Source organism: Anabas testudineus, chromosome 3, assembly GCF_900324465.2.
Source record: "Anabas testudineus chromosome 3, fAnaTes1.2, whole genome shotgun sequence".
Taxonomy (NCBI): Eukaryota; Metazoa; Chordata; class Actinopteri; order Anabantiformes; family Anabantidae; genus Anabas; species Anabas testudineus.
The window spans coordinates 2682971-2707599 of NC_046612.1; the positions used below are offsets into that span (position 1 = coordinate 2682971).

The 24629-nt window shown below is 40.8% G+C and overlaps 1 protein-coding gene across 1 annotated transcript in view; it reads right to left on the minus strand.

Annotated features, from left to right (window-relative positions):
• Positions 1 to 24629, minus strand: part of LOC113174077 (transmembrane protein 266-like) — a 38968-nt gene that overhangs the window by 6255 nt on the left and 8084 nt on the right. The window contains exons 3-7 of the mRNA XM_026377756.1: positions 22128 to 22319; positions 5399 to 5553; positions 3995 to 4068; positions 2888 to 2944; positions 2424 to 2562 (exon numbers count right to left, since the gene is read on the minus strand). Of these exons, the coding sequence (XP_026233541.1) occupies positions 2424 to 2562; positions 2888 to 2944; positions 3995 to 4068; positions 5399 to 5553; positions 22128 to 22319 (617 nt within the window). The remainder of the gene's footprint in view (positions 1 to 2423; positions 2563 to 2887; positions 2945 to 3994; positions 4069 to 5398; positions 5554 to 22127; positions 22320 to 24629) is intronic.

Below are 24629 nucleotides of genomic sequence, written 5' to 3' on the forward strand. Positions count from 1 at the left end.
GGTGGACCATTAGTCCTTTGCTGCATTGGTGTCTGTCAAACCTCATTAATTACTGGAAGCTGGTAACTCTACACCTGTGCTGAATGAATTTAACAAGATGTTGAAAAAGGTCCACAGAGATGTTGGTTGATATTTCAGCAGATTTAAACTGTGAACGCGCAGTTTCACCACATCCAAGAAGCTGGGTTGACATCTGCAGCCCGTCTAACATCTTAAAAAAACTACAGTCACAGCCGTGGGACTGGCTTCAGATAATGGTGGTTTCACTGAAAAAGACTGGCCTCAATTTGTCAAGCTTTCATTTTAAAACCAAATATGTGGAAATCTGTTTAAAATCTGTTTAATATTCCGGAAACTGCGACTCGAGCCCGGGATGACGCCCCCTCTCACATGTCAACTGTCTACTACTTCACCAGAGTCTGTCAAATCAAAACAGGACCCCACCTCGACCTGCTCAAACACAACATTTTGACAAAGTGTTGTGAAACCAAGGTACAACTTTCAGATTGTATTCTTGTGGTGGTCTCATCACCACCTCAGCTTCATCTTCTTCTTTCCAGTTTACACAGTATTCACTCTCAGCTGATACGAGTAGTGTGTCGACCGTGACCTCCTTCCTACTACAGTGTTGTACTGAATCATTGCCAGCATTCTTTGGCCTGCCTTGAATTACTCTTGCTTTTTTTTTTTATCTTTCCCACTGATTTTGTCAACTCTTCATCTTTTTCCAGGAGCATCTATGTTGGAACTGAGGCATTGAACACATGCACTACATCATCTCTATCAGTCTCTTACTCCACATCTTAGATCCTGACTGCCTGTTTTATTTATACATGACACACTTTCTGGGGCGGGATGGGAAGGTGTACCTAAAAAAGGATACCTGGAGTAAATTTGGATACCTGTTGTCATCACAGTTGGCAGAGAATCAGTCCCTCACACCTCTCTGTCATCACATTTGTAAGTCAGCCACATGACATCACACTTGGCAAAGCTGTGAGGACGGCTCTGAACAGCTTAAATCAAATATAAGGAGTAATCTTGTTCCAATCTCTACCTGAACTATTATGAGACTCGAATGGCAGCTTTGTCCAAATACTGAGATGAGGGTGGGCAGAGCAAAGCACACAGCCATCGCCACATGCTCCTCATATCTATTTATAGTCACTTTGGCGCACACACATCGCAAAAGTGGGGACATCAGATGAGGTCAGCACAGTCAGAATTCAAACAAGCATGAAAGGCTCAAGTTCACTATTCAGCCTCACAATAAACAATAATAATGCATTTAAGCTCCTCAATATGCAAGCGTGGCTAACAGCTGGTGGCAGCACACACATAGCAGTGTAATAACACCACGACGGATCGCACGGCACTGCTCCGGTCTCTCCTCAACCACAGTCAAGTGTTTCACACAAACCTGCGTCACTCAGATCCCGCCTCAGTCCACACACCTCCGTTTTCCTGCACTGGGATGCTGTCATGGGCCAGTTTCATCTAATTACATTTTCTGGGAGCTTATAGTGCAGTTTAAGACCTTTTTTTCCCTTGTGTTCGAAGCATTGTCATCATTACAACTCTGGTATTTTGTGAGGGTAAAATGCTTCAGTGTTTTTCCCCTACCTCTACGATAACCAAGTCCGTCCCTCAGCTGTACATTTATTGGTTTGAGTGGATTTTTTTTGGTGCTGTTGCCTAAGAGCAAAACTCAATCACTCACAAATATCAAACCCAACAAGTCGAGGTGTGTGGCAGGAAAATTACAAGTTAATTTCCTGGAGGCCAACCAGCTGCAGATGCTTGTTAAGAGTCTGAACTAAACCATAAGAGACATTTCTAAAGAGATTCAGGCCCCTGCTTTCTTTACAAAAACACCATATACTGTCTGCGGTTAGCTGTGGCATTACAAGTGGTACTGTTCAGTTGATCTAACTCTAACTCACCTAAAATTAGGAAATAGAAACAACCCTCTACTTGTCCACTCTCTCAGTGGACATGAACAAATTGCACACTGAGTTCCTGTGTGCAGCTGATCCTGTATGCAGCCAGGGGCCTGTGGTGAGGGTGACCTCCGAACAGATATTGAACCGTTCTGCATTAGCATAGAGGAGAACAACCACTATATTCATTATAGTCTCTGTGAATCTATTTAACCAGCTCCTTACAATCAATACAAGTTAGAGTAGCAGAGTGGCAGCAATTTACTCTGAGGGATGATCAATATCTATATTGCTCTGAATTGTAAATAATTTCTATAATCATGGAGAGAATGGGGTCATTTGTTCTTTTCAGACCAGCTGTTCTTATGGGGTATATACTCAGTGTATATATGTGTATATATGGGGTATTTCCCTGCTCCACGAATTGAATCTGTCTCAAACAAATCAGTCCACCTAATGTTTAGTTTTTTTTGCCTGGCTCACCATCAATGATCCTCTTGATCCTCCAGATGCGTAAGGTGATGATGAGGCTGATGGCATCCCAAGGGCTGTTAGGGCCGTTGGCCACCGTTGAGGCCACCATGGGGGCCAGCGACAGCACGATGACAGCACCATCAAACACCTGGGTGGGGGGTCATACACACAAGCACATATGCAATATTCAAATATGTGAAAATGTGGTGTTTGTGTTTTTCTGCCAAATGCTGAAGCCTTCAAGTCAGCTCTGGGCTGGTGGAAGGACTTATTGTAAGGCTGGTGTGTCACTGCAGACTGTGTGACTTCATGTCACCACATTACTAAAAACATATGAAAACCTGAGTAAATGTAAATTTTGTCTTTATGCAAACTGGTAGCCCACTTCATGGCAATAAAAATCTCTCAACAGGCTGGGCTAAGTGAAAATTGCTTAAGTTAGCATCAATCTGTCAACAGGCACAAGCACTTACCTCAACTTTGTTTTCTATGTAGTCCCAGATCCCGAGCACAACAATTCTGAAGACAGTCTGAACCAGACAGAGATTCAGGAAAGTATTAAAACAGACAAATGAGGGACTGTGATGATACAATACATATAAAAAGCTCCAGTCACATTCTCAGTCCTTTTGAGCTGTCGGACATGTTTCTCCTGCTAAAGTATGTGTAACTATACGTACTGTATGTGATATATCTATATATAAATATACATACATATACACATACCTCATATTGATCGACCTACACAATAGCAACTTATTATGTGATCACATGTCAAATTCTGCATTGTGCTTTTGGTTATGGGGCCCTTTGTTGTGTCGGATCATTGATTTACACTCCAATTAGCATGGAGCTGTCGCGAATGGGTGGCCCCGCTAATCCATCATCTGGAGTGTATGTTGGACAACAGTGCTGGTGTCAAATGAGACAGGTATGCACACAGTCCACATGTTCCTGTTCTGTGATTGGTGCACTGAGACCAGCTGGTGATAAGCTACATCTATCTAACTCCATTCCCAGATGACTCTTCCCCTGTGATGTCAGTGGGCGAGGTGTTTGGATGGATCGTATCACTGTAACCCCATCCCCACTGCTTATTAAGCTCAGCTTTAATTATTGCTCCTGCTGGCTCCCTGGTAATGGATGTTTAGTTTAGGGCATTGGGGCTGAAGCTGTCAATGTAATTGGTTTGCACTGGAGTGGCGGCCTGTGCGCCACATTTTTCCCCATTTACATTTGGTTTTTCACATTTCCAGAGTGATAAGACGTTTATTTTATCAAACAATGGGATCAGATTTTACTGGTTCAAATTTCACTTTAGTGATTGAACACTTTGTCACCCAACCAGCCTCAAGGTAGCGATTCTGACACTGAAGCTAAACCCTGACTAGACAATAGACCCAACAATAATGGAAATTAAATGGTAGCCATCTACTCTAGTTCCCCCTGGGCAGTACCTGATTTATAGAACTGGAGACACGCTAGTTAAAGAAATATAGTCTAATAAAAACTATGTGAAGACAGATTTTATTAGTGGTGGTACTAATACGATTTTATGGACCCTAAAACACACAGCGTACCTCTGAAAAGAAGAGTGACAAGATGATAAGGCTGATCCAGTGGATAATGCTGGCAAATTGGAAAGCGTTGGAAACTGTTGAGAGAAAACAAATATTAAGCTGCAAAGTTGTAAATACACAAGATAAACATCAATGTTTCTATATTTATGACATGAATTTACATTTACAGTTAAGAACAGTTTTTTTAATCCTCTGTTGTTAGGATGCTGGTACTGTCGCTCTGATTTTAAAAAGATGCAGCAGACTGAAAGCATTTCATATCACTCTTCTTATTGCCCTTATCTCAGATCACTTGTGCCTTATTGTCTACTCTTCTATTTGTCTTGTGGGACTGTCAGTGGACGAAGCTTTACTGTAGATTACAACCGATCTGAAGAGTCCTTGGAGTCCCTGCAGCGAGACTTAGGTCTCATCAGAGCTGGATGCAGGCCAGTAATTAATGGGGACACAGGTCTGCTGCCATTGACGAGCGATTTGGTGCATTATCACCTCTCTCCATCACCATTTACTATCCTAGCTAGCTAAACTAGCTCCTTTGTGATTGACAAGACTGAACACATTGATGAAAGATCATAGACATCATTGCACGTTTTATCCTGACAAATGTTAGGGTGCTGTAAATTGTAAGTCAACACAATGGAATGATTTGTAAATCATTTAAAATTTACAGTTGATTAATATTTGGATTTTTTGTCAGTTTGTTTTTCATTTGCTTTGAATTTGATGCCAGCAAAACATTTGACCAGGTTTACCTCTGTGCTGCATCCCCTCTTCTTTTAACTGTTGTATTTTCAGACATAATGTGCCACGTGTTATCAGGGGAGGATGGGTCTGGACTGAAGGAAGGCCAGTTTCCAGAACATCCCTCTATCTTTAACCCGGAGGATCCAAACTTTCCAAAGGAATTTCATATTTCGACTTGTCAGACCACAGGATAGATTCCCACTCCCTCAGTCCATCTTAAATGAGGCCAGGAGAAGGCAGTGGTGTTTATGTTCCTGTCTATATAGGGTTCTTACTTTGCACTGTAAAGGCTATACTTAGATTTCTGGATGCTGTGACTAACTGTGTTCCCTAAAAAATGGTTTTGGAGGTGTGCCTGTGCTGCCATTCACTACTGGTTTACAACCTTGTCCATTGCATACAGAGATTTCTCTGGAGCCCCTAAATCTTTTACATGTACATGTACGAATGTTTATCACTCAAATAGCATCACTTTAACTTGTAAAGACTCGTTCTAATGCTGAAGGACACCAGCATGCCAGCTTCCCACTGCTCTGCGTGTTGGATGCACTGGATGCCTCGCAGGTGTTTTAACAGCAAAAATATGTATTCTCAGCAAACGTCTCCTTGATAAAAGATAAAGGTGAGAAAAGGAGAAAAGCAGCCATGCACACTATTTACACTGTAGGAGTTTGGTGTCTATGAGCAGTTCCAAAGACAGGAAGAGCACCACCAGGACGACACAGGCCACCAGGACACAGTTGAAGCCAGCGCTGAGCAGACAGACCTGCCACAGGGCCACTCGATGACCGCAGCACGGCTTCAGCCAGTTAGACCTAAGGAGAGTAAACAGACAGAATCCGGTGGGAGTTGTTAGTATGGATTATTTCTCTGTATTTCTACATTAGTGATACATATTATTCTCCTTCACAAGACTCTAAAGAAGCTTATAATCATTCGACTGCCTCAAATGAAAATGTGGGGCCTTTTGAGATCAGTTTATGGCCTTTAGACAAATTCAAACTAAGACCAATAAAGTGAGTGATGAAACTGACGTCAATGAATAATGATGTTACTGCTGTGCAGTAGATGCAGGAACTGACACGGTTTAGTGGAAAGCTGAGCAGCTTCTGAACAGTTTGAGCATTTGAACTCCCTGACATGGCCAACAGAGGGTAGTGGTTTACACTTAAGAGAGGTGGTAGTGATGGCCAGAGCAAAGGGGTCTGTGTGGTTCAGAGACATCATTGACAGAGATGGAGACAGTGAAGCTCTGTGAACTGGGGACTTGACCATCAGCTGTGGGTGTGACTGGAATACTGATGGACTCCTTTATGCATGGCAATAAAGGGAGTCACTGTAGAGGATGCTGCTTAAAAGCAAGGTTTACATGTTCAGCACAATCAGTGTGTGACATATAAACGAAGCATCTAATTAAATGTACAACTGTGTGTTTGTCAATGAAACTGGTTTCAGTGAAATAAACACGTTAGTAAGAAATCAATGTCCTGTCTGATGGAAAAACAGGTATTTTCTATTCTTTTCAAGAGTTCAAAAGCTTCTTCTTGCCAGGCAACGAGAAAGAATCCAGCATTTAGGTCATTAAAAGGTTTGGCAAGTTGACTCAATGCTATTTTGAAATAGTGGGCTACTACAAGGGCTGACAGTAGGAACTGAGAGAAACAATGCCTCTCACCAGCTCTCCAGCTGGAGTGGAAAGTTGGCTCGGCCCACTACCTTTCCCTTCTCCCCATGCACTGGCATGGAGGAGACAGACGTTGGCAGAGCATTTCCCTCCTCTGATCATGTCTTCATTCCTTAGTGTGGCACTAACATGAGCTGCAACTGTGGGAAAATTGCTCCATTTTTACTGTGGCTGCAAATCTGATTATGCTGCACTCGTGGGAGAATTTGGATATTTCATCATCAGTTATGGACTATTAAAGCACACATCCTTCTCTCTTTGAAACTGCAGGATGAAGACTTGCCCTAACCCTGAAATTATTTTTATAGGAGCTGAAATTGAATGGGAAATGAGACGATACAAATTAAGCATCTGTCATTAACTCCGAGAGTCCTAGAAAGAAACAAATTAAAATACCTACTTCAAATCCATGTTTGCTGTATAAATAGTAGATCACAAAATCTATTTATTAAAATATTATCCTCAGAAATGACAGAATATGAGACTGTTTAATTACGACTTCTAGGAAAGTATATATTGCAGGATAATGTACAAAACAGACCCGCAGCACTTCCTGTAGTAAAAACTACACCCAGACGGAGGCTTTTTTTCACGTGTCACCTACTAATTTCTGACACTGTATGTGCTTCTGCTCAGTCACTGAAAGAGGTCACACATGTGCCTTTTCTACTTCTCAATGTCTGTTTCATCATGTAGAAATTTCACATAACCTGTACAACTTACAGCAGATTGATACCTTAGATGAATAAGAAATATACAAAGGAGAACATAACATCATGGAAACATGGAATACCAGAACCTCTTTTAGGATTTCTTCTGTGCCTAATAAAAGACTACAACATGTTTTAAATCAAACATCACTAAATGATAAACTGCTGATAAAAGATCCGAATAGAACATTTTATAAGATCACCCTCAGTATGTTTTCCTACAGTAGCATGTGTCATAATAAAGTAAATGTTTTCAGCAGCTGTCAAATTGATCACTCCATCCTTCCATCAATCGCTGAGAAGGAAGTATTCGTTACAGGCTGGCATGGGCAAAGCCACAAGCCTATAAACAATGCACCACTAATCTAATAAAGGCATAATCATGCTGATAGCAATCATCTTCTTGGCTTTGGGTGGGGTGGCACAAGTGTGCGAGCTCCAGATGGTGCAGAATCTGCTCCACCAGAGTCTTGACGAGACTCTGCGGATGCCAGGTATCATGCCGTCCTGCATACTGGCCTAGGTGCCAGGACACCTGTGCACGTTGTCTGCAAGATACAAACTATTGGTCTAATATGCTGTATATTAAATTTTATTTTACATAACGTTGCCGATATGGACATATTAAAGCTATTTAAGTGTAAAAATCTCAAAAATCTGAACCCATGTTAAACTGGAAATCTGGCACAAAACAGAAAGGAAACAACCACACATTCACAGACAAACTCCAAACTGTGCTTCTTATAGTCTCATGACGACATTACACACCTGGATGACAGGTGAACTGTAAAAAACAGGGGACAGGATTCAAGTTACCAACGTGCTCAGAAGTCAGAAGACCTCCCTAACTCATCAGCGCACAGCGAGCAGTGGAGTGTCACCTCCAATCCCAGTGATGGGTTTGTGGCTGCAAGACGCAAAGACAGAAGCATATGTTACTGGTGCGGCTGTTCCAAATGTGCAAGGAGTCCAGGTTTAGATATCAACAGCAGATGGTTCATCTAAATCTGTAGTGTGCAAGTGGGGAAAGAGGAAAAAACAAGAGCTCCTACCCTGTGCCACCTACCACCTTTAGGCCAATGGTCCAAATGTTCCGTTCTGCATTGCTGTAAGTGCTGGCCCATTTGCAAGTTTTGGAAAGTGAGAAAAATAAGCATGGCCCTCTTCCAAAAGTCACAACCAAATCTGGAAAATGTCACGGTGAAAATTGACTAGACATTTATAATCTAAACCTAAATTAAATTGCGATATTTAACATAACAGGGTCACGTAAAGCACCACATGCTGTAATTTCGTGCATTAACTTATATGATCTGAGGTGCAGTTCTACCACATTAGATTAGGATTTATATGTACCTCAGTCAGGAAGTCGAGCCAACAAAGATTTGTTCTAACTGATGTGCTCCCAAGCCTGCATTCATGGTTCACACAATGGAAAAAAAAAAGTCAAATATCTTCTTTTTGGACTAATGCATTCTCTGAAGGTTTTCACTCGGTCAAGCCAATTTGGCCTCATTTAATTAGAAAGCACACAAAGTTGTCTGAGACAGCAACCAGGGAGTGACCGGCCTCCCCGTTATCTCCCAGGCTTCTTAATTCCTCTGCCACAGGGATGGCTGCAGGCCCACTAAGTTTAGAAGCTACTGTAAGTGTGAATCTTTTGTCAAATACATGTTTAGGTTTTGTCCATCTCAAGGATAAAGTGACCTTATATTTAAAATAAGTCCAAAATCTAAACAGATGTTTGTCCCTTTATTTTGTGATTATTTTTATTTACAGATCTCATTGTCATTCCTAACAGCGTGTACGTGGACCACATATTTCCATAAACACAGAATAACTGAAACTGTACCAGCCGTCCACAGCTGCCTTTCATTTGTGTAAAAATAACAAAACTGCCTCAAAAACAGAGAAACTCAGCAACGTTGTCAGAATAATCCAGTTTCACTGTGTTATTTCGATTTACTTCTAGTAGTGGTTTGTTTGATTCAATCTTCAGTTCAGCAGGATGGACTAAAGGTTTAATGTGCCTGCATTATGTTGTAGTTGTGGCTCCTCTGTCATGTTACAGCCTGGGTCAGTTGTTTTTAATAGAAATAATATAATGAAACGCTATATAAAAATCAGACTGTAATGTACAATGCTAGTGGAAAGTAAAGTAAATCCATGAAAGATAATTGATTACTGTAGTGCTAGAGCATGCAGCTGCTATAGAAAACCTGAAGCCCTTGTTAATTAAGCTCTATTCAGCGAGGAATACATGTACATCTTGTGTGAAAGCACCATACACGATAAAAGGAGACTCATTAGTCTTCTTGTCCATACCATCACAATGCATTTATATTCTTTTTGTGCTGCATCTTGAATGGCTTTACATTTACTGAGTTCAGTTACCTCGGCTGACAACCGTAACTAACTGCAGTCTGTACACTGATCTACGTTGGCTCTGATTGGTAGCACACACACATATTGACCTTCCTGTCCCCTTGTAACATACAAATGAGTCTTTCCCCAGCACTCCCACAGGACGTGTGAGGAAAAGCTGAACACCAGGGATCCTTGTTCATGTTCTGTGTTCTATCTTCAAAGTCTCTATCAGCAGGTTAAACATGGTCTAAACCCTGACGTTGGTAGTATAAAGTGTGATGCCTCTCAGCATCATGTATGAAGTTCTTTTGACCAGTAACACTCACTCCTTTATTATGTTGTGGGAAGCAGTGAAAAATAACTACTACAAGTCATTTCATGTTACTTTGTGTTTTGATTCTGTTTTGTCTCTTTGCAGTTTGACAGTGTGTATGTTGTAGTCCTGTAGATAATTTACATTAAGTCGTATTTAATTTCTGTCTCTTTTAGGTCATTTTACACACACTGTGATAATTCTGCATCACTTAATGTTCATTTGTCATCATGTTTTAGTTGCTTTGTGTAATTTCTTTGGAGGTGTACCTGTACCCTGTCAGTTTGTGGCATAATACTGTCTCTTTCTGTATATTACTCTTGCTTTAGTGTCTCTGGACATTTTGTCTCGTTGTAGTAATTGTACATCCCTTTGTGTTTTTTTTTTTGTGTCTGTGTGTTCATTTGATTTTTCCTATGTGACAGTTCTCTCTTAGTACAATTGTTGCAATACATCATCAATCATATTTATTTAACCAGCTATAGTACAAGCTAGTACGTTATTATCTGCTGTTGCTGACATGACTGGAAATGAGCCTGGGAAGCTGTAATGTAACTGTCATCCATAAATTAACATTTTGAACATTTGCTTGCCTGACAATTTATCTGACATAAGATGGTAATTGATGTACTGTTTAATATGTGACATTTCTTTCCAGCTATATTTAGTTGAGGTTTCTAAAAACAAAAGCTGCTCTAGATTTGAGCAGAAGTCAGTCAGCTACCTCTGAGTCTTATATCTGGACTCCAGGGTCACTTATATATTCTTTTGGTTGTGTTTCCACAGAGAGTGCTGCAGGAGTTTGCCTCTTCCCTGTTGATGTGCTGTGATCAATGGTGCACAAGCATTGGTAATGGGGAACCTTTCAGATGTAAAATTAATTACCTGCAATCTGACAGCATCAGGGAAACTCAGCATGTATTTTACGCTTAGTTGGTACTCCCCCTTTCCTACGCTTGCTTTAGCATGAAGCTTTGTGAGCGTTGTTGAAATGTGGAGTCTGCTGACATATTCCTTTCTATAAGGGAGGATGAGCTGCTGTTTGTAGGGGGTTTCTTTTGTTATATTTGTCAGGTGAGACTGAATTTTGTCCTGATTCAACTAAACTGCAATAATAAATATGTTTTGTAGGAAATGTATTAACACAACTGCGTTGGTTGACTGTAACTGCATTTCTCTTTTCTGCTCTATGATTTATGTTTTCTATCCACATATAACTGTTTGTTAATAATTGAGGTAAATGACAAGTGGTAAATATGTTGATACTGAACAGATCAGTAAAACATACCCAGACAGGGACAGAGAGCAAAATATCCGGCACAACAACCAGCTTCATGACTGCGGAGTTATTGTTTTTTAATGGAATTAACTGCATCTAGTTATAAAGGAGTGTGGTCTGGTTTCATATGTCGACGTTTTAAACTTCACACACAATGTGTTTATTAACAAAACCAAAATCTTTCTGTAACCTTGAACTTAGTGCCTTTCATGCCTAAACCTAACCACACATGGGACTCTCCAACCACCTCCGTGCAACGTGCTTTAACTACATTGAACCAGAACTTCTTCGGGTTAACTCTACTCTTTTCTGACATCTAGCGGTTACAAATTCCTACATTTTCCTACAAATGACACATGCCAGCTAGGTAGTTATGGTCAAGTAAACTACAGACAACAGTTAGTTCAACTTTGTAATATGTGAAATATGTCTGATCTAAAAAGACAGATTAAAGTGAACCTGTAAAACTAACAACATTATCTTAAGTTGTAAAATTAGCACGCTAACATGCTAAACTAAAAGTAGATAATTAATCTAAACGATTAAACCTATTAAACTAGTTACTAGTACTTTAATAAAGTAAATAAACATGATTAAATTGGTAAATGCCTTGTTCTGTCTCTTTCCTCTTTTGCTTTATGTTTCTCAGAGTAGGTGTAAATCGGTTTCATCCACTGGGGTCGCACATTTTTACATAAAAAGTGTTGCAATAATCTGAGTGAACTTCACAGTCACACCTCTCATCCCAGGAATAGTTGTCATCGCCAGTTTCAAAGAGACTCACATGATTATCCAGTTGAAGAAGACTTGTGAGCTGTGAGTAAAAATAAAGATTAAATTACACCCAACAACACTTCCATGTTGCTGTCAGGAATTTAATTTGGATTGTGACAATATCTCAGGGAGGTAAATCCATCTGGAAACTATAGATAATCAGAGAACTTAAACTGCAGCTAGCAGAGCATAAAGAACCAGAGAGCAGGAGGCCTTGTCCTAAAAACCATGCATCAACTGACCATTTTATACTTATATACATACGGTAACAGCAGAATAAGATCTAACGGGACCATAAGGTGCTGTGAGCCTGACAGTCGTGATGTCTGGTGGCTCATTTGACATGCTGGTATCGATTACATTCACTGATTTAATCTTCCTCCTCTGCTGCTGTGTCCTGCTCCACTCAATCTCACCAGTGGTGGAAAACACTGACAAGCTATATCAACGTGATGCACACTGGTAACAGAAAGTGTGTAGAAAGAGAGACTAGATAAATACAGAAATGTGGACGGAGGGTGAAAAGCTTTCACAATTTCACTAAAATTACAAAAGTAATCCGATTATTATTTGGTAATTTAGTATTTGGTTGTAAAAAAAATTTCAATGTAAAAGTCTATGAAGCCGAATGCAAGAAAACAACCAGTCTGAGAGGTGACCTTGTCGGCTGTATGTAGTATCTAGTAGTGACTTGAGCCAGGTGGATCTGTCAGGCCGTCAGGGCCGAGTGGGTCAGAGAAACAGCATTTGCTACTGTTCTGTTGCTTTAATAAGACTCATTAATATACTGCATGTGTCACCAGCAGCGTCTGACTGCGTCCCCTCTGGCCTGGGCTAGTTTTGGCATGACATGAAGGGAGGACACACATTTACTGATTTTAGCTTTTTTCTTTTATAAATCAAAGACTGAGCCTCCACAGTCTGTAAACTCAATTCCCTTATTCATCAGTTTGTGTGTGTGTGCGTGTGGTTGATGTATTGGCTTATGCAGTACATTTAGCCTGTAAAAAGAAGGTGCATGTTATTCATGGCGAGCAGATTGTAACTCACACGTTTATTGCCTTGTTGACTCCTTTTAATATTCTCAGATGGTAGATCTGATCTTGGCCAGGATGCTGCCTTTCGATGTGCTACAAACAGGTGAGCTGCGTTATTACTGGATGTTAGGCTCAAAGGGACCATTTGGGATGGGCAGGTGGGGGGGGTAAGGATTTATTGGATCCAGTTCCACTCAGTAGTAGTGAAACACACATTTTTCATCAAAGGGTTTAAAGTTAGGGTACATACTTGACCACACTTGGTTAAATCTGACTTTAAACTTAACATCCTAGGAAACAGCAAGCGTGGCTCTGTCCCAGAACAAAAGAGACGTCAGTTTACGTAACATAACCTCCTGCACTTGTTGTCACCTGTGAGGTTGTCAGACGACCAGCAGACACTCCCGCATGGCACCATGATAAATAATAAGTAGTGACCTTTAAGTAGGTTTGTTCACTTTTTGCACACTGCACAAGTATAACTTTACTTTCTGTCATATTAGTTTGAATATTTGATGTGTTTTACAATAAACTATGTCAGTGAAAACTGTGGTTGATTAGTTTCGTATGTGCATAGAGAAGGCTGCAGAATGCTTTAGTGTTACACTAATATACTAACGTATATCTATGTTTAAAAAAGTCATGATTTTGGAGACATTTAAACTAGATGTTTCCTTTGTTATTAGTAAAATAGTGATTTCTGAAGTGTGTTTACCTGAATTGCAATGAGCTAATGCTTAATTTCATATTATATACCCCCTTTCTAACAGGCTAGTTCCAGGGCTGGTTTGAAGCCACTGCTTAATTCCTGTAGCAGGGAGTTTGGATAAATGAGACTGTTACACTGCTGTTTGCTCTGTGTGCTGTTAGGAGGCACAGTTCTGTAACACTTAGAGAAGGTTATTCCTGGAAGTTGACTGGTGCAAATCCCCAGTGCCTTGTGGAAAATGTGGGTAGAGAGGGTGAATGAGTAACTCTCCTCACCTTCAACCAAGGTGTTCTTCAGCCAAGTAGCAGTTAGTGAAATTTCAATGAAAAGCTGATCATCACTTACCCAGTGGCAAGAAAAAGTATGTGAACCTTATGGAATGTGGGACTGTGGCTTCTCTACCAAGAAGTATGCAGCCAGTCAAAATGACCCAGGGAGCACAACTAACGCTCATCAATGAGGTAAAGAGACAATCCAGAGTGAGAGCCAAAGATTTGAAGGCATCATTAGAACTGGCTAACATCTGTGTTCATGAGTCTACAGTAGATAAATCATTGAACAAGCAGGGTGTCTATGGCAGGACACCACGAAGGAAGCTGCTGCTTATTAAAAAGAACACTGCTGCACACCTGAAGTTTGAAGAACACATTGACACTGCACAGCAGTATCGGCAAAATGTTTTGTGGACTGATGAAACTATATTGAACTATTTGTGAGAATATCTGTACGTCAGCTGAAACTCTGTAGAAGTTGGAAGTTGGGTGATGTTACAGGACAACGACTTAAAACAGACAACAGAACGGCTTCAGAAGAAGCAAATCCACATTTTGGAGTGGCCAAGTCAGAGTCCGGACCTCAACCCAACAGAGATGCTATGGAACAACTTGAAGAGAGACTTTAAGGTTTTTATAGTTTGTTCTCACTGAAGATATGAAAGATCAGATTTTTTGTGTGTTATTATTTTACTTATATTATTTTAATTACATTATATTTGTAACTTTTCAGGACAAATTAATGGAGAAAACCATTTTCTTGTCGCTGTATAAATGAATATATACTGTAGTATATTCAGCACTGATCGAATCTGACGCCAATCTAAATCATTATTATGAATAACACATAAAATTGCTATTTCATCTAAAACTCTATATGGAGATTTGGAATTTCTTACAGTGAACCAACACCTTGTACTAAATGGGTATTTTTTCTTTATATCATCATAGAGACGATACTCAATCAGTTATGAGTCACTTTAAACCTTCAGTGCAAGCTGCACATGAGGCCATTCAAATCTCTACGATCCTGTGTTACGTGAGGCATTTTTTCTCCAACAAAGTCACACACTGGCAGCAGCTTCCACATATACAAGCTGAAATGCACCAAATCCTTCAACCTAAAAAAAAAAAAAAAACAGTGAGCAAACAAACAAAAGCAGCGTGATGACTAGGGGGAGAGTGGGCGGCCATGAAAGTGCTGAATACAAGCCCATGCCACCTTGGTCCTCCCAGCACTTTTCCTAGACAGGAAGATGGATGGGCCCAACTCTATTAATAACTACACTCCACTTACCATGGCGCCAAAACTGCTAACACTGCAACTGCCCCCTGATGCTAGCTAGAACAACCACCTCCCACAATGTCGCCCACTTCTCTCCTGATAGGAACACTGTGTTAGGCAACAATACAGTAAACTGATGCTGGAAATCTCCAACCAGACCACCTATCTTCCTTCACCATGAACGTGGAGGCCCCTGAAGGTTTGTGAAGGGGCCTCTGAAGGAACCTCTGGACTTTGGTTACTGTTTTGTGTTGATAAGTGTGCGTGGCATGATTTCCAGTGGTAAGGTGCTCCTTGGCATTTAGTTTTGCGACAGGGGGACTGGTTTTCACTATGGGAAGGCATCGTTTGTGTGAAATGGAAGACAGAAAAAGATGAGACATAAAAAAAAAAAAAACGTTGAGGCAGTGAGTGTGAAAACTGAGGGACTACTAGGAGAAGCAAGAGAACAGAGCGAAATCAGGAGAAGAAATACAGAAATATGTAGAAAGGTGGTGAAAGAGAGAGAGAGAAAAGAAGTAAAGCATCAATGAAGGAATGCCATTGTTCCTAATGAGGTGTGACAGCCCAGTATAAAGCTGAACCACGATTACAGGGGATTAGATAACCACCACTACGCAGTGCAGTGCTTTTCAGACCTGGCCTCATTTCCTCTCTCTCTTTTTCACTGTATAGATACCCTATGTGCTGCCTTTCTCTTCATATGCACAAACGTATACGTGTGTGTGCACTGTACGACAGCTAGCAGCGAGGTCAGCTCCACCTTCACAATGCTACAGGCTATGATATGCAAACATGGCTGACAATAGGTGCTTCATCACACAGTGGCAGCTTGGCACAGGAGCCTTTTCTCTTGATTAATCCCCTCTGCTTGCTTCCCGCTATGAAACCCCGCTGCAAATTTACTGTATAGGAAAAGCATGACAGCACAAAGCTCGTTAAGCATCTAATCTGTAAACCTGTGAGCCATTTCTTGTTCCCAACATGTAGATATGTGATGTATTTCCTGCAACTTTCCACTGAATTTCTATTTCACATTCTCATCAACAACAGACTATTTCATTTAGTTTAAAATATGCTACAAGCAGCCGCGTTAAATTTGATGTTACAGGAGAAAAAAATACCAGTTAAGTTTGCATGTCTTTAATTTACACTCACTTTCATTCTGTAGATGAGAAAAGTTTTGCTGACGGAGAGTCATTGCTAAACTGCCAGTGAAAATAACTTCCAGCCCCCACCCAATGAACCGTCACCATGTTGATGAAACACCTCTACTGTGCTTGTGACATTCAGGAGTGCATATGCCCGTTCTGCCAAACATCACTACAGAGCGTGCCTAAACATTTCCCATGCACAGCTTTCTTCATGACGCTCCTTCATTATCTCAGAAAGCCAATGAGCCAGCTGATGCAGGCTGGGAGTATAGGAGGGTGTGTGGGAGGGGGGGAGGTGTGGTGGAGCAATCCAACGGAGCAGCCAGCAGATTCCTCTCCCACATACATTTTCATTTGGATGGCTGTGAATCGCCGTCTCACTGCAGGCGCCTTGCCTCCGCTCTTCACTTCATCATTCCACACACTCATTAAAAAAAGGTTCATTTCCTCTGCCCCATTTCCCTAAAGGTGAGTTTAGCAATCAGTCTCTGCTGGATGTAGTCCACCTTCTCATATTGGCAATCTGAAAGGAAAACTAGATACGGCCCTGATGGTGCTCCACATGCCATTATGGCCCAACAAAGTCAACTCACAGGTAGCTGATGCAAAAGAACCGATTGAAGAAACCCACCCTCTGCCGCAGGAGACTGTCGTAAAACATGATGACGGTGCACGGGCGTGGCGTTCCTGAATGTCATTTAAGCAAGGCTAATGGCCGCTGTCTGTTAGAGAGGTAGATCGATACGGTAATGAGGAGACAGAGGCACAACGATAATCGCTGAAAAGCCCACCTTGCTAAAATCCCCAGAATAAAGTAGAATTGGGTCGTGGAGGTTAGACGACTGACATATTCAGTGAGACACACTGTAGGTAGATGGCACCGAGTCTAATGATGTGGCCTTAATGTCAGAGGCCTCTTCTCGGTTTTTCCTCCACGAGTGTTGATTCTCACTGGTGTGGCAGATATTCCATGTAAAAATCTCACAGGTTTGAGAAACTTATAGAAGTTCAGGTTTGATATATTTCATCTCCATTATCATAAACCTAATATAGGAGGATCCTGTTGAAATTTCCCAATAGAAGTCCAGACCCAAGGCCTGGCAATAGTGATTAATGTGAATGATTAGGACAGTGTTTAAGGTATAGTGGAGACATAACGTTACTGGAGCTCATGCTTGGTGGATTTAAATGGAATTTCATTAAAGCTAAAAGAAAGAATGATGACTTTTACAACTCCCACTGGCAGCATTTTTACAGGCAGGCATTTCGCACTAATGACTTGAATATGAAATAGTGACCCCATCGCACTAAGCACAGTTTGAGTAAATTGAGCTCACTGGTAAAATAACCTTCACCACAGTGCCTGGTAAATCTGCTGTTAGAGATTCTTACAGCAGCAGCTCTTACTGTTGTTCAGCCTCAGAGGCCAGAAGGGGAAATTTAGTCTCTTGCCCCTCAGATTCAAGCTCATTTGAACATATTGGTTACTCTCGATTTGTGATTACTCAACAACAGCAGGCCTGTGACCCAGTTACTGGATAAGTCAGAGTTTAAGCAGCCTTACAGGTATTTCACAGGTTGAGCTGCAATAGGAAATGCTTCATGCATAATTTATCACTGTACACCAAAGAGTTTCCCAGCAACACAATTCAAGTGAACACGCTGCATCAAATCACGGCCGCAGTAAACCCCTGATACTGTATACTGGTTGTACTGGTTGTGATGGGAGCGCAGTGTGAGTGTCGGCATCTGTGACATCCATCTGTTTCTGACCATGACCATGGCTAACTGAGGGGACCCAATGGACTGAGACCTGATTTGGTGTCAAACTGAGGACTTGGATGAGGTACTGTGTATGAATATGCGGTGTGTGTGTGTGTGTGTGTGTGTGTGTGTGTGTGTGCGCGCGTGTACTTTGGACCCTGTGCTACAGCTTATGGTGTTTATGTGCATCCTAGTGAGAACTTGTGCTAAGAGCCAAGTTTGAGTCACAGTTGCTGGACAGAATGGAAAGGCTGGACAGGGAGCAGGTTTTGCACTATGAAAAAAATCTGTTAATATTGTGACTAATCAAAAGGACAGCTGTGATGTGACCTCATATCCATATGCCATACCAGCACTGCACACAATCACGTTAAAGTGGGACAAACAAGAACTGTGATAAGTAGCTCGTAGATTTAACTTGAGTTCAACTGAAACCAGTGTACAGGACCCCCCCCCCCCCCTCTTATCTTAACTGTATAATTTGTCATTTTACATTAAGATGCTTTAAAACACTCTTGAGTGTTATAAAGTCCTGTCTGTGCAAGGTGCAGTGGGAGTTCTGATGAAATAAAAATCCCTCATCATGCATCTAAACAGAAATACCAGTCAAATACCATACAAAGTACAAATACAAGTATGAGTCCTAAAAACAAGTGAACACAGAACAATTTGCCGACACATAATGATTAAAAAAAAAGGACAAAATCATTCTGAGAATTAACATCAAACTGTAAACTGAGCTATAATAATAACATCAAACTTTGAGAAACAACTGGAAGTGTTTTACATTTCAACTTTTAACAATCTGCTTTTGATAAAGTTCAAACTAAGTAATTGAATGTGACGGCATGTATAGTTAGAAAGTACAAAAGACTTAAGTGTAAATTAAGAGAGCGATCTTATTAGCTTCTGTTAAATGTCACTTACAATAAAGGCTCCTATTGACAATGGGTGGGGGGGGGGGCGGATATTTAGTCTGAAATGATTAATTGATCTGCGTTAGTTTATGGATGCTGGACAACCCAGAGGTTGTCACTTAATGATAAATGCATGTAATGCTGAGCAATGGAGACTGTAAGTCAAGGACTTGAGGAGGGAAACTTAACACATGATGGATGATAATCATCGTACTATGTGGCATTTGTGCAAGGGTGATGGGTGTGTGTGTTTGTGTGTGAGAGACAGAGAGAGAAAAAGTGAGTGGTTGTGGTCCCTGATATGTGATTTTAAATTCTATGGGGTCTATGGACACATACATATTAAATACATCTACACAGTACATACTGTACACAGACGTTTGGAGGTCGTCTGCCTGTTAGATGTGACACTGACAAAGTCCACTAAGCTGTAAACGTGCTGGTCTAACAATAAATCTGTTCAATATACTTCATGAGTTGCTGGAGTTTTGACCTTTTCAGTTTGCTTTCCCTCATCCATGTACTCTGACAGCAGGCGAAGGTGTGCCAGACACTCCTGCTTTGCTCCGAGTCTGCTAAATGTGCAAAACTCCTGCAGCACCTTGATGAAATATTGTATCACAGGAGCTGCAACTAAAAAGGTTCACCAAGTTGTAAAGTATTGTCTAAATATTAGCAACAAGACTAGCTTGTCAATAGTTTGTAAAGCCTGCAAAGAAATTACTTAAACAGGGAGGCTTCATACGTGATGTTTGAGCTCCACAAACACTATGTTTTCAATAAAGCAACTTGATATTGTCTGATGTTAAACACTCCTACATGGTAAACATCTCTTTCTTTTCAACCCCACTATTCTGTTTTTCATTCTAGTCCCACCTAAAGCTACAGGACATAACTCATTTATAGTATTTCTTTTGTTAAAATATTCTCCAAAGCAGACCTTAATGTGCAGAGGTGCTGTCAGACTCCTTTGTGACCCAGGCTGAACAGCCCGGCAGCAGTGCAGAGATATTCCCTTCTAAATTGCTTCTCTTCTAAGCAATCAGACAAAGCCGACATCAGGGGTGGGAGCTCACAGCTGTCAATCAGTCAACGAACATTCAAGCAAGATTTCACTATGGCTGAATCACAGAGCAGCAAACTTGTAATTCCTGCATCAGCTGAGGCAGCGAACGTGACAAAGAGGTAAGTGAAGGGCTGAGCAGAGGAAAACGGAGCAGGGAGAGGGTGAAATGGTTCGGATGGTTTCCCCTCGAGTAGCTTTAAGTGTTTGTTGTAGTTACACACATTTAGGTTCAGACACTGGCGCCAACAATTTACATTTACAGCACAAACTATGAATTGTTTGTTTTTTTTTTACTTTGGTTGAAATGATCAAAAACTTCCTTTATTACTGCTTTTAAATTGAGCTTTGTTACAAACGAGGCGGCACAATGTTGTATGAAAAGGATGGAGAAAAGGCCCGATGTGTGTGGCATGCTGATTTTAGCACACACAGTAACAGATGAATTGAAGTCTCTCCTGGAAGTCGCAGCTCTCCCACACTTCCTATTTGCTAATGACTCCACAGTGGTGGCTCCATGCTGGACAGGCAGTGGTGAAAATGTTACATAAATGGCCTTTAGTCATCTTTCTTTACAGTGTTTTCAGTACAGATATTTGTTCTATACAACTTCCAGAAAACTCCCTTATGTCTCCATTTAACCATTCTAGTCATACTCCAGTTGACTCCAGTTGCTGTCTTTGCATTTTCTAAGCCTAAGTCCAATACAAGCTGTACACCTGCTGTCACTGCCGACAGGTTAGATCAGCAGTTTGCTCTGCATCAGTTCAGTCCGCATTACACATGCTATAAGGAGAATTTGAACAATGGACACCTTTTGAGCTGTACAATTATATATAACAGGTGAGAATGAAAGATTGAGTCAATGTGGGGCAAAGATGATAAGCTCTGAATTCATGAGCTGTTTCACTCTAAAGAATCTGAAGTAGCTATAGAGAAGGTAAAGTTTATGTCACGCTGTGTTGAATTTCTATTTACCTCAGTCACAACAGTAAAAATTATTTTATCTATAATATCCAGGTAGGGCATCGGGTTCTGTAGTCTAAGTAATATGAATCTATAGTTAGTTCGTTCAAACATAGTTTTTGTGACTGAACTACTTGTTGTTGGGTCTAGTTGAATTCTGTTTTGAAAAGTTGAATGATTTAAGCAGCTTTTTAGAAAAACAAGTATGCAGGTAACCGCCGTAGCAGCCACATATAAAGAGATTACATACATCACAATATACTGTATATAACTTCTATATACTCTATACTAAAGTAAAACACTTCAGGTAAATTTGTCTAATCACATATTTTTTACATTCACATATTATCACATTAATTGTCTTGTAATACATTTCAGTGTTTTTCCAGTGAATTTGGATTTCACCATAGGGTTGATGATTCTTACTAAAATGTGGGAATAGCCCTGAAATAACATTTGGAGTATCTTCGTTTTATGATACAATGAGCACTATTCAGGTGAAACAGTGACTTTAATCTGAGTAGATCTGTGAGTTTTTGAACACAATCATAATTTATATTAAATGTAATGTGCTACAAAGAAATTTTATCTTTATCTTAGGTAAATATTTACTAAGGTTGAATCACTGGTTATGAAAAAAATCATGAACATGTCAAATTAGGAATCAGACTAGTTCTGTTGATCCTCCACCAAATAGAACACATGCAGACAAGCAACACTTTGATCATCTGTTACGGTGGTGTGAGATCGACTCTGCCCTTCATCGTCATGTCACTTCATAAGATTGGTTTAAAAAAAATTATTTATTCTTCTAAATTTACACTTCTAGCAGAATTACCATGTTATCTCAATACTGACTGTGCTTGGTTGCAAGTAGAAGAAAATACCAGCAGTGTGTCACTCACGTCTCCCTGTAGCCAAATTGTCCACACGAGCAACATCACTCTAAATTCATGGAAACAGCTGTTTTAAACCAATATGTGTCACTCACACTTGCCACAGAGGTAAAACATAATAAAAGCAAACAAAAGCAATACTGTCAATCAATCACGAGCTACACCATCTCTCCGTACAATGGTTGGTGGTTTCACTCACCCTTCCCTGTTTTCATCTTCATCTGCATTGGAAATGAGCTGCGAGCCAGCCAGCGAGAGGTCCAGAGCCGTGAGGGGCAGATCTCTGTAGCCAAAACTCACCAGCTGGACTGGGGGAGCCAAGCACTGGTTCTCATCCTCCACCGGCTGGGAGATGATCTCCAAGTCTGACAGACCTGCCTGCTCCATTTCCCTAGTTACATGCCAACACCAGCAGCAGACAGTCAAAAGAAAGAGAAAAGAGAAAGGCATACATTACTATAACAGAGCAGTATCAATGCTTCCAACACAGCATCCACTCTCTCAGATAATGTCTTTAGGTGCAGATGGTACATCCATCCATCTTCTTAACCGCTTGTCCACTTAAGGGTCGCAGGACTGCTGGAGCCTATCCCAGTGGTCATCAGGCGAGAGTACACCCTAGACAGGTCATCAGTCCATCACAGGGATATATGACATATACAAACAAACAACCACACACACTGCACCTGTGGTGGCTGTGTGGAGTCAACCCTTAACCTAACATGCACGTGTTTGGACGGTGGGAGGAGAGAACCCAGGGAAAACATGGAGACTCCGACCCCTGGATGGGCGATGGTATATTTTCTGGTTAAAAAGCACAGTTAACTACAATAAAAATAACCTCTTCAAAGTAGATAAGTGATAAGGCAAAGACATCACAGGGACGTACTGTAGCAGAGGAAAATACCAGAAGTTTGTTGAAGCAGCGTATATGTATGAGCACAAAAGCAGTGCAGATAAAAAAACATTTTAATTATTCAGCCCAGCTACTTCACTAAGAACACATTCTTATTTACAGCGATGGCCTCGGGCAGTAAGCGCGGGGTCAGAGAGGGTTACTCACAAACACCCACTCAGCACCAGGGAACTACTGAGCACTCGCACAATCCTACACAGCTGAGGACCAGAGGAGTTGCTAGTACAGTGCCTTGCTCAAAGACTACATGGGATAAACAGTGAGATGATGTGACTGCAACAATGTCTGTATTTAGTTTTAATAATGTTGATTTAAACTGTCTCTATTCTTAGGAGCCCTTCCCTTACACATTGTTCTAATTCTTTACAGTTTCTAATGCCTGTGCTACCTTGACTACCTAACTACAACTACTGCAAAGTTTAAATCCACTGATGAATGACAGGTTACCATAATAAGGATATTCCACTATCCTCACTGTTCCTTTAAGATCTAAACCCATCGAGGCCACTCGGTTGCGGTCCAGCGCCATGTAACCCAGCGTGCCCACAAGCCCCAGTTGTGTAAAAGCTGGGCCATCTCAACAGCGCGTGGAGGTGGAAACAAATGCTGAGCGCAGCTGCAGACTGACTGTGTGTGCCCTGTGGTGTGTATTTTTAGACCAGAGCAGATGCTGGTGTATCATGTCTGCTGCGACGTCATCGCCTCTCCCTTTGTCAGCTGAGCGGATCCCCACTCTCCTTCAAACCGTCAAAGGAAGTCAGTGAAAAGGTGCATAATGGAAGGAAAACTAGAGGAGCAGTGGGACATTTAAAGTTGTGTGTTACATGAGGGAGTTTGTGCACTAACCAAAAATACTATATTTCAAACATACCGTTCATTATTGACTGTAATTAATCCTCACGTCTAAGCTTTTCTTTATCACGATATTGCAGATTATTCTCTATTTTACTTAATAACTAAAACTTTCAAGTGATGTATTGATGGTTGTTTGGTTGTTTCCCCAGCAGCCATTTTTTATAAATGAACACGCTGTGTCCTCCTAGGGTCATCTTCAAATCTGCAGAGTGACCTGAAGCATTTAGTGGAAGAGCCTCAGTCTGAGCCGACACAACCACAGCTTATTAAAACACACAGTGATAAAGTCGGTGCTAAAAGCCCTTTGATTCTATCTGGAGTGACCTAAACATTTGGAGGGCATTCGAATGTAGCGTGAGTGCGTTTGTTGGTAGGTTGTTAATATTTGTTAAAATATTAACTAAAATAAATGTTATGTTTGTTAAACTTTTAACAAATCGGTCTTTGAAGGACCAAACAGCAGCTAGCTGAACCATGGACAGATACAGCATCTAGATCTATGTTTAGAATGAGTTTGAGTTTTTTTCTTAATAAATAGCTTCACAGTTTCTCAGGTGTCTCTAAACAACAGTCAGGTGGCCACAGGAACATGTGTGAGCATGTCTTTCATGCTGTAACCGTTCCTCCTGTTCACACTTTCTGTGGATCGATCTTTTCCTAAAGCTCCTGCAATGGAAGCGTTGAGAGCCAAAACCCACTTTCCTGCACAAAAATGTATTCAGATGTATTCATGTATAAAGCTAATTTGTGGTTTCAGCAGACCGAGTTCATCAAATCAAGTGGATCTCTACCAAAGTGTTTTTAGTATAAAATATTATTTTAATTTTGTACTAAAGAAGCTGCAGTCCATCAATGTGATAAATTACCATTTGCCTAATATATGTATTTAATATACTGTATTTTTACACAGGATTTTGGCCCCCATCACTT